General features: G+C 37.0%; 1 protein-coding gene across 1 annotated transcript in view; it reads right to left on the reverse strand.

The window, feature by feature from the left end:
* Positions 1–400: 400 nt before the first annotated feature.
* The window catches only part of MRPS9 (mitochondrial ribosomal protein S9), a 99,397-nt gene continuing 86,982 nt past the window's right edge, over positions 401–12,815 (reverse strand). The window contains exons 10-11 of the mRNA XM_036756415.1: positions 8,145–8,314; positions 401–2,829 (exon numbers count right to left, since the gene is read on the reverse strand). Of these exons, the coding sequence (XP_036612310.1) occupies positions 2,738–2,829; positions 8,145–8,314 (262 nt within the window). The 3' untranslated portion in view covers positions 401–2,737. The remainder of the gene's footprint in view (positions 2,830–8,144; positions 8,315–12,815) is intronic.

A 12,815-nucleotide genomic window follows, 5' to 3' on the forward strand; every position in this document is an offset into this window, starting at 1 on the left:
AAAATTTATACTTGCATGAGTTCCCAGTGGGTAGTAGTTTAGTTTTATTTGGGATATTATTTGAAATATTAATACTACCTTCACACAGGAAATTCCCCAATACCGCCTACGGCAAAACATACCTTCTCACCCCAAAGGATATTTTGCAGTTACAAAATATGAAATCCAGATTGTTATTGGAGAAAAGTTTTAAAGAATAGTTAGCCTTGTGAAATAATGATAGCATACTCAGGGAAAAAGTTTCAATGAAAATTAGATGAAACTATAAGATCTCTTATACATTTTTCCTATTTGACATGGGTTGAAGTAGTTCACACTGTGAAACCTTCTCTGGAGAGGATTCAATCTTTTCTATAATATAACAGTTCAAGGAAAACAAACAAAAAAGGAATACATTTGCTATAGGGATGGATTGTTTTCACAAAAAGATTTTATTTCTCTTGTAGGCTTGCACATAACTCACTTGGCTTTTCTGAGTCTCAGCTCCTTTTTCTTCATAATCTTCCAGTTTTTTCAAAAATTTCTTTACATAGAAGCCCACAGTTTCTGTGGCATATATTTCATATTAGCTCAAAAGAGAGCTTGGTCATAAGTTTTTCTTTATTGTGGTCACATATACTCAATGTTTCTATAGCAGTTAGCATACCGAAACTTTGTAAAGATGTGTAAACTACTCACAGACTGCCACCTAATGGCTTTATCATATGCAGCCTACATTAAAAATCGGTGGAAGTTTCTGAATAGAGAAAAACCTGTCTATGTGCATATTTTGAGAGCAATATTAAATGTAAACACGCATCTGAAGATTTCATATTTTTCCAAAATCCAATAGACTGTAAAGTTCTTTAGTACAGGAACCATGTATCATAGTTACCTTTGTAGTCCTCACTATTGTAGCAGCAGAGCTCCCTGTCAACAAGTGTTTAATTCATTCAATCAACAGCATTTATTAAGCACCTACTATGAGTGAGGTGTTGGAAACATGAAGACAAAAACGAAAAAGTCTCTTTAAGAAGCTCCTAATTTAGCCAGAGGAGATGACATGTACATATCATGTACTTACATACACACATATATGTATGTATGTTTTTGTATATGTAAATAAGACATTTTTGGGAGGAAGGCATAGTTGGGGTGGGAAGAAACGAAGCAGAATTAGGAAAGACTTAGACAGCAGCATGAACTTGAAGTGAACTGGGGGCTCTAGGCAGAACTGAGGTAGGAGTTAATCCCAGGTCCAGGGTCGGCTAATACAAAGGCAGGGGGATGGGATATGGAGTGCTAGGTATGAGAGAGGTGGACAGTCTGGTTGGACCACAGTGTGTGAAATAAGGAGAGTAATATGTAAGAAGACTGGAAAGTTAGGTTTAGGCCAGGTTGTGATGGGCTTTGAATGACAAACAGGAGCTGATATTTGATTCCAGTGGCATTAAGTGAGCCCTGAAATGTGTTGTAAGGAATTGACATGGACAGAACTGTGCTTCTGGATTACTTACAGGAAAAACTTATTGTAATGACTATCTTTTCAGTTTAATGGAATTTTATTTTTAAAATTGTAGATGAAGAGTTAGAAGGAATCCCAAATGTCACCTAGCTCAATACCTTTGTTTTACAAATAAGGAAAGAGGAACTCAGAGAAATTAAAGGACTTATTCAAAGTTATACAGGTAGTAAGTGAAAAAGCCAGGCTCTCAATGCAGATCCTGACCCCAGTACTCCTCCTAAGCTACTTGGTTCTGTCCTTCCTGGGACCACACATACTTATCTTTACCCTGGCCTTTCCTGCTCTGCTGCTCCTTTTTCACACCGGAGGTGGTTGCAGCCTCTCTGTACTCCTTGGGACCAGGAATCTTCATCTTTACCCATTTCCCACACCTTTCTATTCCTTTCCTTCCACCTCTCCCAGAGAATTGTAATCAAATCATCACTATTACTGCCTCTGAAAGGGTGTGTTAATGGACTGCTTTATTGTTCCATTACCATCTTCCCATGACCTCTGATTTCCCAGACCACAACTCCCTTCCTGGCCTCTACTCTTATCTATGTGTGGCCTCCTCCATTAGAATATAAGCTAATATGAGGATAGGGATGATTTCACTTTTGTATTTGTATCTCCACAGCTTAAAGCACAGGGCATGACACATAGTGCTTAATAAATGCTTTCCATTCATTCATTCTACTACAGTAAAAAGTTTTCCAAACACTATAGTTAGAGGGCTTTTCCAAAAGTCCTACTCATGTGGAATTATCAAAGCCTATGCCACAAGGATGTACGTTCTTTAGAAAGATTTTATAAAGCTGAAAAAGATTCAAATATGGTCCTGGTGATAGATTGCATCTGAAGAGCAGCCTTGTAAAGGAGATATGCTCACTACTCAAGTTTTCCAGCAGGCAATGAATTTTTTTTTGAGAGAGGAGGCAGGTGGAAGAGATCAAGCAATGAAAAAAAATTTTTTTTTCTTTTAATTTCCTCATTTGCAAAATGAGGGAGTTGGATTAGATATTTTCTAAAATTCACTTCAGTTCTGATATTCTATAAAATATGTTTCTAAAATAATTTTCCAAGAGGATTTTAAAAATAAAGAAAAACAAACTGGATAGAAATGTGTGTGTTCTGTGTGTGGTTGTTGTTAATTTTCAACTATAAGGACATAATATAGTTCAAAAATAAACTACACAGATCAAAAAATTTCTAAAAGTGCTGCCAGCATAGTCAATCCTTTTCTTTGAATAAGACTTAGCGTTTCTTCCAGGTGAATTTCCTGCGGGCTCCCTCTTGGCCTGGTTTCTTCCGTTCTTTGACACGAGGATCAGGAGTCAGCAGACCAGCTATAACACAAGATGAAAATTAATGAATCATGGGATTACATGTTGCCCAAATAGAGAAGAAGGTGAATAAATGCAATTTGTAAGTACTGGGAAGAAAGATAATGGAGAGAAATTTAGATCAATTTTACTTTTTGTGGGTAGTGAGGAAGCAGATGCACCTGGGATTTCAGTTGGTATAGAGGAAATTCCTTCCACCAATACAGATTTGCAACTGTTCTAAAACTCCTGGTTTTAGAGAATCACTCTTCGAGCACCCAAAGTTCAATCAATATCCTCCCCCGCCCCCAAATACACAATAAAACCACATTTGTAAGCTGCCATTCAAAACTTATAACTTAAAATGAACAAAGATATATAAATCTCAGTGTGATTTAAGATAACAGGTGTGGAATATGTGCAGCAACCTTTTTAAAAAATAATATTTTTCCCTAATTCCACATAAAGACAATTTTCGACACTCATTTAAAAAATATTTTGAGTTCCAAATTTTCTCCCTCCTTGCCTCTTTCACCTTCCCCCTTGTTGAGAGAGTAAGCAATTTGATATCGGTTATGCATATGGAACTATGTAAAACATATTTCCATACTAGTCATGTGAAAAAAGACCAAAAGAAAAAAAATCACAAAAAAATAAGGTGAAAAACAGTATACTTTGATCTGCATTCAGACTCCAACATTTCTTTCTCTGGACATGGATAGCATTTTTCATCATGAGTCCCTTGTAACTGTCTTGGATCACTGTATTGCTGAGAACAGCTAAGTCATTCTGAGTTGATCATTATACAATATCGATGTTACTGTGTACAATGTCTTCCTGGTTCTGTTCACTTCACTTTGCATCAGTTTGTGTCTTTCCAGGTTTTTCTGAAATCAGCCTGGTAGTCACTTCTTACAGCACAATAGTATTCTATTACAATTGTATACCCCAACTGATGGACATACCCTCAATTTCTAATTCTTTTATATGTGTGTGTGTGTGTGTGTGTGTGTGTGTGTGTGTGTGTGTGTGTATATGTAAAATGCATGAATAGGAACAATGTGAAAAAAGACTGGAAAAGTAGGGTGGAACAGAAATGTGATGAGTTTTCAATGCCAAGCTGAGAAGCTTGTTATTTTATCACAGACAAAGGCACTACTAAAGTTTTCTAAGTGGGGAAGTGTCATAGTCCATTCTTTAGAAAAACTACTTTGGTATGTATGAAGGATGAATTGGTAAGGGGAGAGACATCCAGAAAAGAGATATTGAGGGCCTAAACTAGGGTGATGGCCACATGGTTAAAGAGAAATGAATGGATATGAGAGATGTTGAAGAGGCAGAATTGACAATATTTGGCAACAGATTAGATATGTGGGGTAAGGATGAGTAAAGAGCAAATTCTACAATGGTGAATCTGGATAACTAGAAGCATAATGAATTCACTTTTGGACACAGGTTTGAAATACCTGTAAGATACTCAGGTAGCTATATCTAGCCAATCACTGGTGATGCTGAACTATGTTTCCCTTGACCTCCAGAAATGAAAACTAAAAAGAGGCTTGCCATAGTCTAAGAACAATTTAAAGTAGTAAACACAATATAGCACCAAGGGTTTACATACATACATATACATATACATACATACATATATATGTGTGTATGTATATGTATATGTATATCAATCAAATAATACCATGGGGTATGTACAATTGAAAAGTTTATTTTACTTATCATGGTTATATATGTATGTATACATACATACACATATATATATACATACATATATATATGTACACACACATACATACATACATACATATACACACATATATCCCCCACCTTGACATTTTATTTCAGATTTTAAAAATATTTTTGATTCTACTTCTCAGGGATCATTTACATTTATTAGAATAGAAGTTTAATTAATATAAAATGCTTGATTAGATGATCAGCTACATAAATGTAGCTATACTAAATACACAGCTAACAGATTAGGACATTCTACTGCATTAGTATTTAGTTTTTAAAACTGGATGAGTTTTTTCCTTTCCATTTTTTTTTTGTTCCATTCTAACTACTCCCAGAACATGGAACTACAAATCTCTTAGTACATAAAAGCATGTAATAATTCAACACGCTACTTTCAAAGTTGTTTTGCTTGTTTGTGTTTCCTTCTGAATTTCCTTCTGTCCTTCTCTGCCTTACTTTCTGAATTGGGACTTGATATCATGGGCAGGTTGCACCTTTGAATAGTAGGGCTTTATTTCATTGTGATTCGAATTATCTAGGGTTGGGATTATATATACTTGTGTTCATCAAGGATCTTAGGAGTAGCTCTGGCTAGTGACTTGGGCAGAAGGGCAGTGTTATTCAGAGAAAGCTGTCATTGTGGTTCTCCTGGTCCAAGACCAAGAGGCCCCTGGGCCTCAGTTCTGGGTCAGAGCAATGCTGCTTGTAGGCTCCAGGTGCTTCTCACTAGTCCTTAGTCCCTGACCTGGCAGGTTTCAATAAGTTAAGCTCCTGGTTCAGGCTGTTCTGGTTCATTGCCTTCTCTAGTGACTTCAGGGTTCTGGCTACATCTTTGTGTGGACCTGGGCTAGAAGAATGCATTCACTGTGATTACTCCTTGGATTCCTTGCTCATTACTCAGTCTGATATTCTTTTTTCTTCCTTGCTGGATTAACTGTGAGAGAGCTGGGCTGTTCTATTCCTACTACTTTGCCATCTGCAGGAGAGTCTGAATTAGAATTTTTGATGACAGGTAGCATGTTAAACTAAATAGGAGTCAGGAAAGCCTGTTTCAAGTCTTGCCCACCTTCCCCTTACCCCTATTTAAAAAACACACTGCTGCCCCAATCCTGGGAAGGCTCTAATCTACCTGAACTGAATCCTCAATCTCACCCAGCCACACTGTACCCATCTCAGTGATTTTGTTCAAACCAGTGGTCATTGTTTAATTCCTATTTTCTGTCTCCACGGGTCACTCCCTTATTCCTATCCTCCTTAACTCACCCTCCCTCTTGCCCTTACGTTCTACCCTAATGTGACCCACCTCTTCCACTGTGCTCTCTAGAACGCCTCCTCTACAGGTAAGAAAGTTAGTTTCATCTTAAACCTGTTTCTTACTTGATCTTTCCATCTTCTACTCAGTGAGACCCGGTTCTCCTCACCCTCTCCCCTCTCCTCCTCCCCTACATGGCACAGCTTCTCTGACTACCCTTTTCACACTGGTTGTACTTTCACTCATTCCCCAAAGCTCACTGGATCTGGAGGCACTGGAATACTCACAGCCTTTGTCATTTCCAAGCTCTCTCTCTACCACCATAACTTGAAAAACTCTACCTTCTTTATCAATCAAGACTCCAGTATCTACTGACCTCTATGACACTCTCCTTTCCTCAGTGAGTTCAGTGCCTTGCTCAGAGGCTCTCTCCTCTCCAAATACTGTCCCATAGGAGACTTCAACATGCATAGTAACAATCTCCCCACCGTAACCGCCCATACATCTCAGTTACAAAAGGAATAGATGGTCATACCCTTGACCTTGCCAACATCCACAAGCGTGCTGCATTTTTGTTCACGAACTCTGAAATTCTTTTATCTGATTATAATTTGTTGTCGTTCCAATTCTCCCCATCTTGCAACCCTTAACTTTTTTGTTCTTTGTTCTTATTGTCACCTCCAATCTTTCTACATGCTCAATTGTTTCCCAGGCCATTAACCATTCACTGGTTATACTTTTCCTTTCCTATTTTGACCTCTTGGTGAATCTGTTTAATTCTATGCTATCTTCTTTTTAATCCTCTGCTCCCTTATCCTATCGCTGATTTTGCCATGTCAAGGCTCAGCCTTGGACTGCTTCCACTCATGTGCTGCTGAACAAAGCTTTAGAAAATCATGACACCCAGTTGACTGATCTACTACAATTAATGATACATAATCTCAACTGGCCCCTAACTGCTGGTGGAATAGCCAGAAAAGATGGCCAGGCAATCCCAATTGATTCATTATGTCCTTCACTCTGGAAGATTCTCCAAACCTTTTCATCCCTCCTCAAATCTCCCAAGGCCCCCTTTACCATCCAACCCTCTCGGCTGAGAATTCTGCTTCATATTTCACTGAAAAAATTGAGGCCATTCACCAAAAGCTCCCTTTTACCTCCTCCTCATCTCATTTCAATCATATTCCTTCCACCATTATTTCTTTTCCCTCCTGGCCCTTCTCCTTGAAAAGGCAAGTCCTTCCACAAAATCCCTTCATCTCCTCCTTTCTAGCAGAAAGCCCTCTCCACCATCCACTGTCTCTCATTAATGACTCGACTTAATTTCTCAGCGTTTCAGGCAACTCTAAAACAATACCATGCTGATCTACACTGACAAAGGGAATTTCCTCATAGTGAGCTGCCAAGTGAAATCATAGAATTGATCCAAAAAAGAGGAAATAAAAGAATATTTGGTTAGAGGAAAGGAATAAACATTTATATAGTGTCTAGTATGCGCCAAGCCCTGTGTTAAGTGCTCTTATATACATTAATAAGAAACAAAGTCAACTAACAAAAAGTGTTCAAGAGCTGATACTCTATTGCTTTAATAAATGTATATGGTTGTTACATTAACTGATTATGTTCAAATGGATATTCTAAGATATTTATAATAAAATAAAATAGGTAAAACAGAGTAGTTTGCCTGTAATACGATATCACTTGTTTGATAAATCATTTTCTAAGATAGCATAAAGATTACCTTTGCCTTAGGCCCAAATAAGTTTACCATAAACTCCAAAGATCCCAATAAATAAGGTTGTCCAATACTGTGTACTTTTTTCCAAAATATACCAGGATTCCTATTTATAGCCCTGGTAATCAAAATTCAAGCAAAATGTAAAAGCAGGAGAAGAAAATTAAATTCCAGCTATCATGGTAATGGTAAAATGAAAATGTTTGCTAATTTTTAAAAGAATAATGAAGATATTATAACTAGTCAACAGAAACTTTTATCACAATAATATGGGAAACAACCAAATATAATCTCACAAATACAGTTGAGATACCTGCTTGATACACAGAGCAAACAGGCATACTTCAAGGGCAAAACATATTTCCAAAACCTTCAGGCAAAGGAACATGTTAACAATGTTAAACCAACAGTTTCCTACTAATTCAAATTTACTACTTTGGCAGAAATCAAGACCAAAAATTATTGTTGTAACTTCGAAGTGTGAAAGTTGTTGTCGGTAAAATTAAATGCTTAAAAATATTTTCTTATTAATCTCATGCAATTATTAAAAACTTAGGGAAACTGATATTATTATGAAAATATGCCTTTTTCTTAAGTTCATACCTTGTCTCATCCATTCTACTTCATTTTCAGAGACAAAACTACATAATGCGTTTGCAGTAGCTAAACGAATTGCTCCTGCTTGTGCAGATCTCCCTCCACCTGAGACTGTGCAGTCCATGTCATGCTTTCCAAGTCGGTCAAGGAAATGGAATGGGAACATCAGTTGTTCTCTGCCAATATATATACAGATATAAATACATTTTAAAATAAGTACAGGTTAGTTCTATATGTAAAAAAAATGTATGCACATCAATACTTTATCTTTTTTATAACTGTTATTTAACACATTAAGGTGAGATAGAAAACTGCCAACATGACAGGAAGAAATATGGTATGGCATAGAGAATAACAGCATACAACTGAGGCTCTATTCCTGGTTCTTCTAATCACCTGGCAAATCACCTGACTTTTCTGTGCTTATAAATATAAATAGTAGAAAGACATTAAAACTTGCTTCTTTCTTATCCCACAAGAACTTTGTAAGAATTAAGAGAATCTATAAAGACTTATTTTTTTTGAAACAATTAATTAGGTTAATAAAATTACTTTATATTTGTGCTTTGACCACAAAATGCTTTGAGTTAACTGTGTAAAACCATCATCTTTGATTTCTATAATCATGACCTTGATATAATTAGCTTGCACAATTACTAATGAGTGACTCAATGCACAACCTTAAAGTAAGCCATTTCAATTAATATTTGTCTAAATGAGGATTTCAAAATAAAGAAAACGGGTCAATTCAATTTAATAAAAATTCATTAAGGACCTACTATGCATAGAGTGCTGTATTTAGGTCAAAAAGAGGGAGAGACTCAGACATGGCCCCCGAACTCATAAAACTTATTATGAGCTTATAACAAACACGATACTTTCAACTTTCGTTTTCACTTTGCTTCAAAATCCACTCAACACTGAAGAACATTCTCCACCCTCCCTTCCCCCTCCCCATCTTCCCTCTCTTCCAGCCCTCTCGTCCTGGAACTAGAACTCCCCTGAGATAGCCGAGTTTTCATCACGTCTTCTGAAAGCCTTTGCTCTTCCTCTTCCCTTGAGCCATCCTAGGTAATCATTTAAAATGGCAAGGTACTCTCTTGATCCAGAGAACCCCACAAAATCATGCAAATCAAGGGGTTCAAATCTCTGGGTCCACTTCAAGAACACCCGTAAAACAGCCCAAGCTATCAAGGGCATGAATAGCTGAAAAGCTACCAAGTATTTGAAAGATGTCACACTGAAGAAACAATGTGTTCCCTTCCATTGATATAATGGTAGAGTTGGCAGGTATGCCCAGGCTAAGTAGTGGGATTGGACACAGGGTCACTGGCCCAAAAAGAGTGCTGAATTCTTGCTGCGTATGCTTAAAAATGCAGAGAGTAATGCAGAACTGAAGGGTTTGGATGAGGATTCTCTTGTCATTGAGCATATCCAGGTTAACAAGGCTCCCAAAATGCGACGGCATACTTATAGGACTCATGGTTGAATCAACCGATACATGAGTTCTCCTTGTCATATTGAGATGATACTCACTGAAAAGGAAAAAACTGTTCCTAAACCAGATGAGGAGGTTGCTCAAAAGAAAAAGATATCCCAGAAGAAACTGAAGAAACAAAAGCTTATGGCATGGGAGTAAATATGACATTAGAGTGCAAATAAAAGTGAAATGTAAACATTTGTTACAGTAAAAAAAAATCCACTCAACATTTTTATTTACAAGGAGCAATATTATTTCTAATTGCTGCAGGCTAGCTAGGTTCCTCTCTCTGTCAGTCTTGCTTTCCAGATTGAAGCAATATTTATTAGGGGACAACCATGGTTACAAGATGGATGACAGAAGGACTCCAAAGCAGATACTATATGCAGAATACTGGTAGAATAACCACAAAGAAGGTAGAGAGAAGAAAAACTTTAAGAGAGACACTGAAGAACAATTTCCAGAAACATCAAGCCCTGGGCCATTGTGGCAGAATTCTGGGAGGTAACTATGACAAAAAGACCAAAGTAGATGTGTCTCAGTAAGAAACAAGGTTGCTCTTTTTCTCCCCAACAAAAGTTTTAGGATGAATTTTAGGCAAAACAGAAGAGCCAAATTACTGTGGCAGGCTATAAAAACGGTGCAGACAGTGAATGACACTTAATCACTTACTACTGCCTGCAGGATGTAAATAAGCATAAGAAGTTACAGAATATTAAAACACTGGAATAGAAGGGAAGTTGTGGAATTTCTGTTCTTGGAGTTCTTCAGGAAGATAAAAGATCATTTATTATGGATGGTTTAGATTAGCAGTTCTCAAACTTTTGGTCATAGAACCCCTTTACATTCTTAAAAATTGAGGATTCCCCCCAAGAACTTTTGTTTATACAAGTTATATTTACTGACCATATTAGAAAGTAAAATGGGCAAAGAAGAAACTAAGTTATAACTTTCGGCAGATGATATGATGGTATTCTTAGAGAATCAACTAAAAAAAACCACTTGAAATAATGAAAAACTTCAGCAAAGTTGCAGGATATAAAATAAACCCATGTAAGTGTAATGGTAATGTAAATCTGCAGATCTTTCCCACCTATTAACAGGCCCATGTGACCTGCTTACATAACAGGAAGCCTAAGCCACATGTGGTGGGAGGAGCTTGCTGAATGAGAGGAAAAAGAAAGGGTGGTGCAGAAAATGTGAGCATTTAGAGCTAGGGAGAAAAAGGTGTGCTAGCTGTGCTGTGAGTATGTTTGTGGGAAAGCCCCAGCAGGGGGGCAGAAGGTTATGGGACAGTGAGGCTCCATGCTGTGATATTGTGTTTCAAGTTCCTTGCTGTTATGATAAAAGTGGGCTTACTGGTTTTGGAAGCTGGTTTGTTGGACTGGACTTACTGGCTTTGGGATTTGGTTATCTGGTGTCTGAATAAATGTTTTACTTCTACTTTCTATATGGAGAGTCTCTCATATTTTGCGATTTGGAACTACATAGGCATATTCACAATTACTGTTGATGTCATGTTTATTGCCTTGCTGATACAATAAATCATTGGTATTTCTATGCATTACTGACAAAGCCCAACAGTAAGACATAGAAAGAGAAATTCCACTTAAAGTTACTGTAGACATTATAAAATATTTGGGAGTCTACTTGACAAAACAAACTCAGGAACTACATGAACACAATTACAAAACACTTTTCACACAAATACAGTGGAATAACTGGAAAAACAACAGCTGTTCATGGGTAGGCTGAACTAATATAATAAAAATAACAATTCTACCTAAATTAATTTCCTTATTCAGTGCCATACCAATCAAACTACCAAAAATTATTTTATAGAGCTAAAAAAAATAACAAAATTCATCTAGAAGAACAAAAAGTCCAGAATATCAAGGGAATTCATGAAAAGAAATGTTAGGGAATGTGGCCTACCCATACCAGATCTTAAATTGTGTTATGAAGCAGCAATCATCAAAACTACTTGGTACTGGCTAAGAAACAGAGTGGTGGATCAGTGGAATAGGTTAGGTACACAAGTCACAGTAGTCAACGACTATAATAATCTACTGTTTGATAAACCCAAAGACTCCAGCTTCTGGAATAAGAATTCACTATCTGACAAAAACTGCCGGGAAAACTGGAAAACAGTATGGCAGAAACTGAGCAGAGCCCCATATCTTACACTATATACCAAAATAAAGTCAAAATGGGTACATGATTTAGATATAAAAGCTGATACTATAAGCAAATTAGGACAGCAAGGAATAGTTAACCTGTCAGATTTATGGAGAATGGAAGAATTTATGACCAAACAAGAGATAGAGAACATTACAAAATGCAAAATGGATGATTTTGACTACATTAACTTGAAAAGTTTTTGCACAAAGCCAATGCAACCAAGATTAGGAGGGAAGCAGAAAACTGGAAAAGAGTTTTTACAACCGGTGTCTCTGATAAAGGCCTCATTTCTCAAATATATAGGGAATGGAGTCAAATTTATAAGAATACAAGTGATTCCCCAAATGATAAATGGTCAAAGGATACGAACAAGCAGTTCTCAGAGGAAGAAATTAAAGCTATTTATAGTCATATGAAAAAATGCTCTAAATCTCTCTTGATTAGAAGAATGCAAATCAAAACAACTCTTAGGTATGACATCACACCTATCAGACTGACTAACATGACAAGACAGGAAAATTAAAATTGTTGGAAAAGATGTAGGAAAATTGGAACACTAATGCATTGTTGGTTGGAGAGCAATTTGAAACCATGCCCAAGGGGCTATAAAAAATGTGCATGCCCTTTGACCCAGCAATACCACCTTCTAGGGCTATATCCCAAAGAGATGATAAAAATGGGGAAAGGACCCACATGTACAAAAATATTTATAGCATCTCTTTTCGTGGTGGCCAAGAATTGGAAATTGAGGGGATGCCCATCGATTGGGGAATGGCTCAACAAGTTGTATATGAATGTAATGGAATACTATTGTGCTATAAGAAATGATGAGCAGGCAAACTTTAGAAAAACCTGAAAAGACTTATATGAACTGATGTTGAGTGAAGTGAGCAGAACCAGGAGAACATTGTACATAGTAACAGCAACATTGTGTGATGACTGACTTTGACAGACTTAGCTTTTCTCAGCAATGCGAGGCCCTAAAAACAACTCCAAAAGACTCATGATAGAAAAGC

The sequence above is a fragment of the Trichosurus vulpecula genome, chromosome 4, assembly GCF_011100635.1.
Source record: "Trichosurus vulpecula isolate mTriVul1 chromosome 4, mTriVul1.pri, whole genome shotgun sequence".
NCBI lineage: Eukaryota > Metazoa > Chordata > Mammalia > Diprotodontia > Phalangeridae > Trichosurus > Trichosurus vulpecula.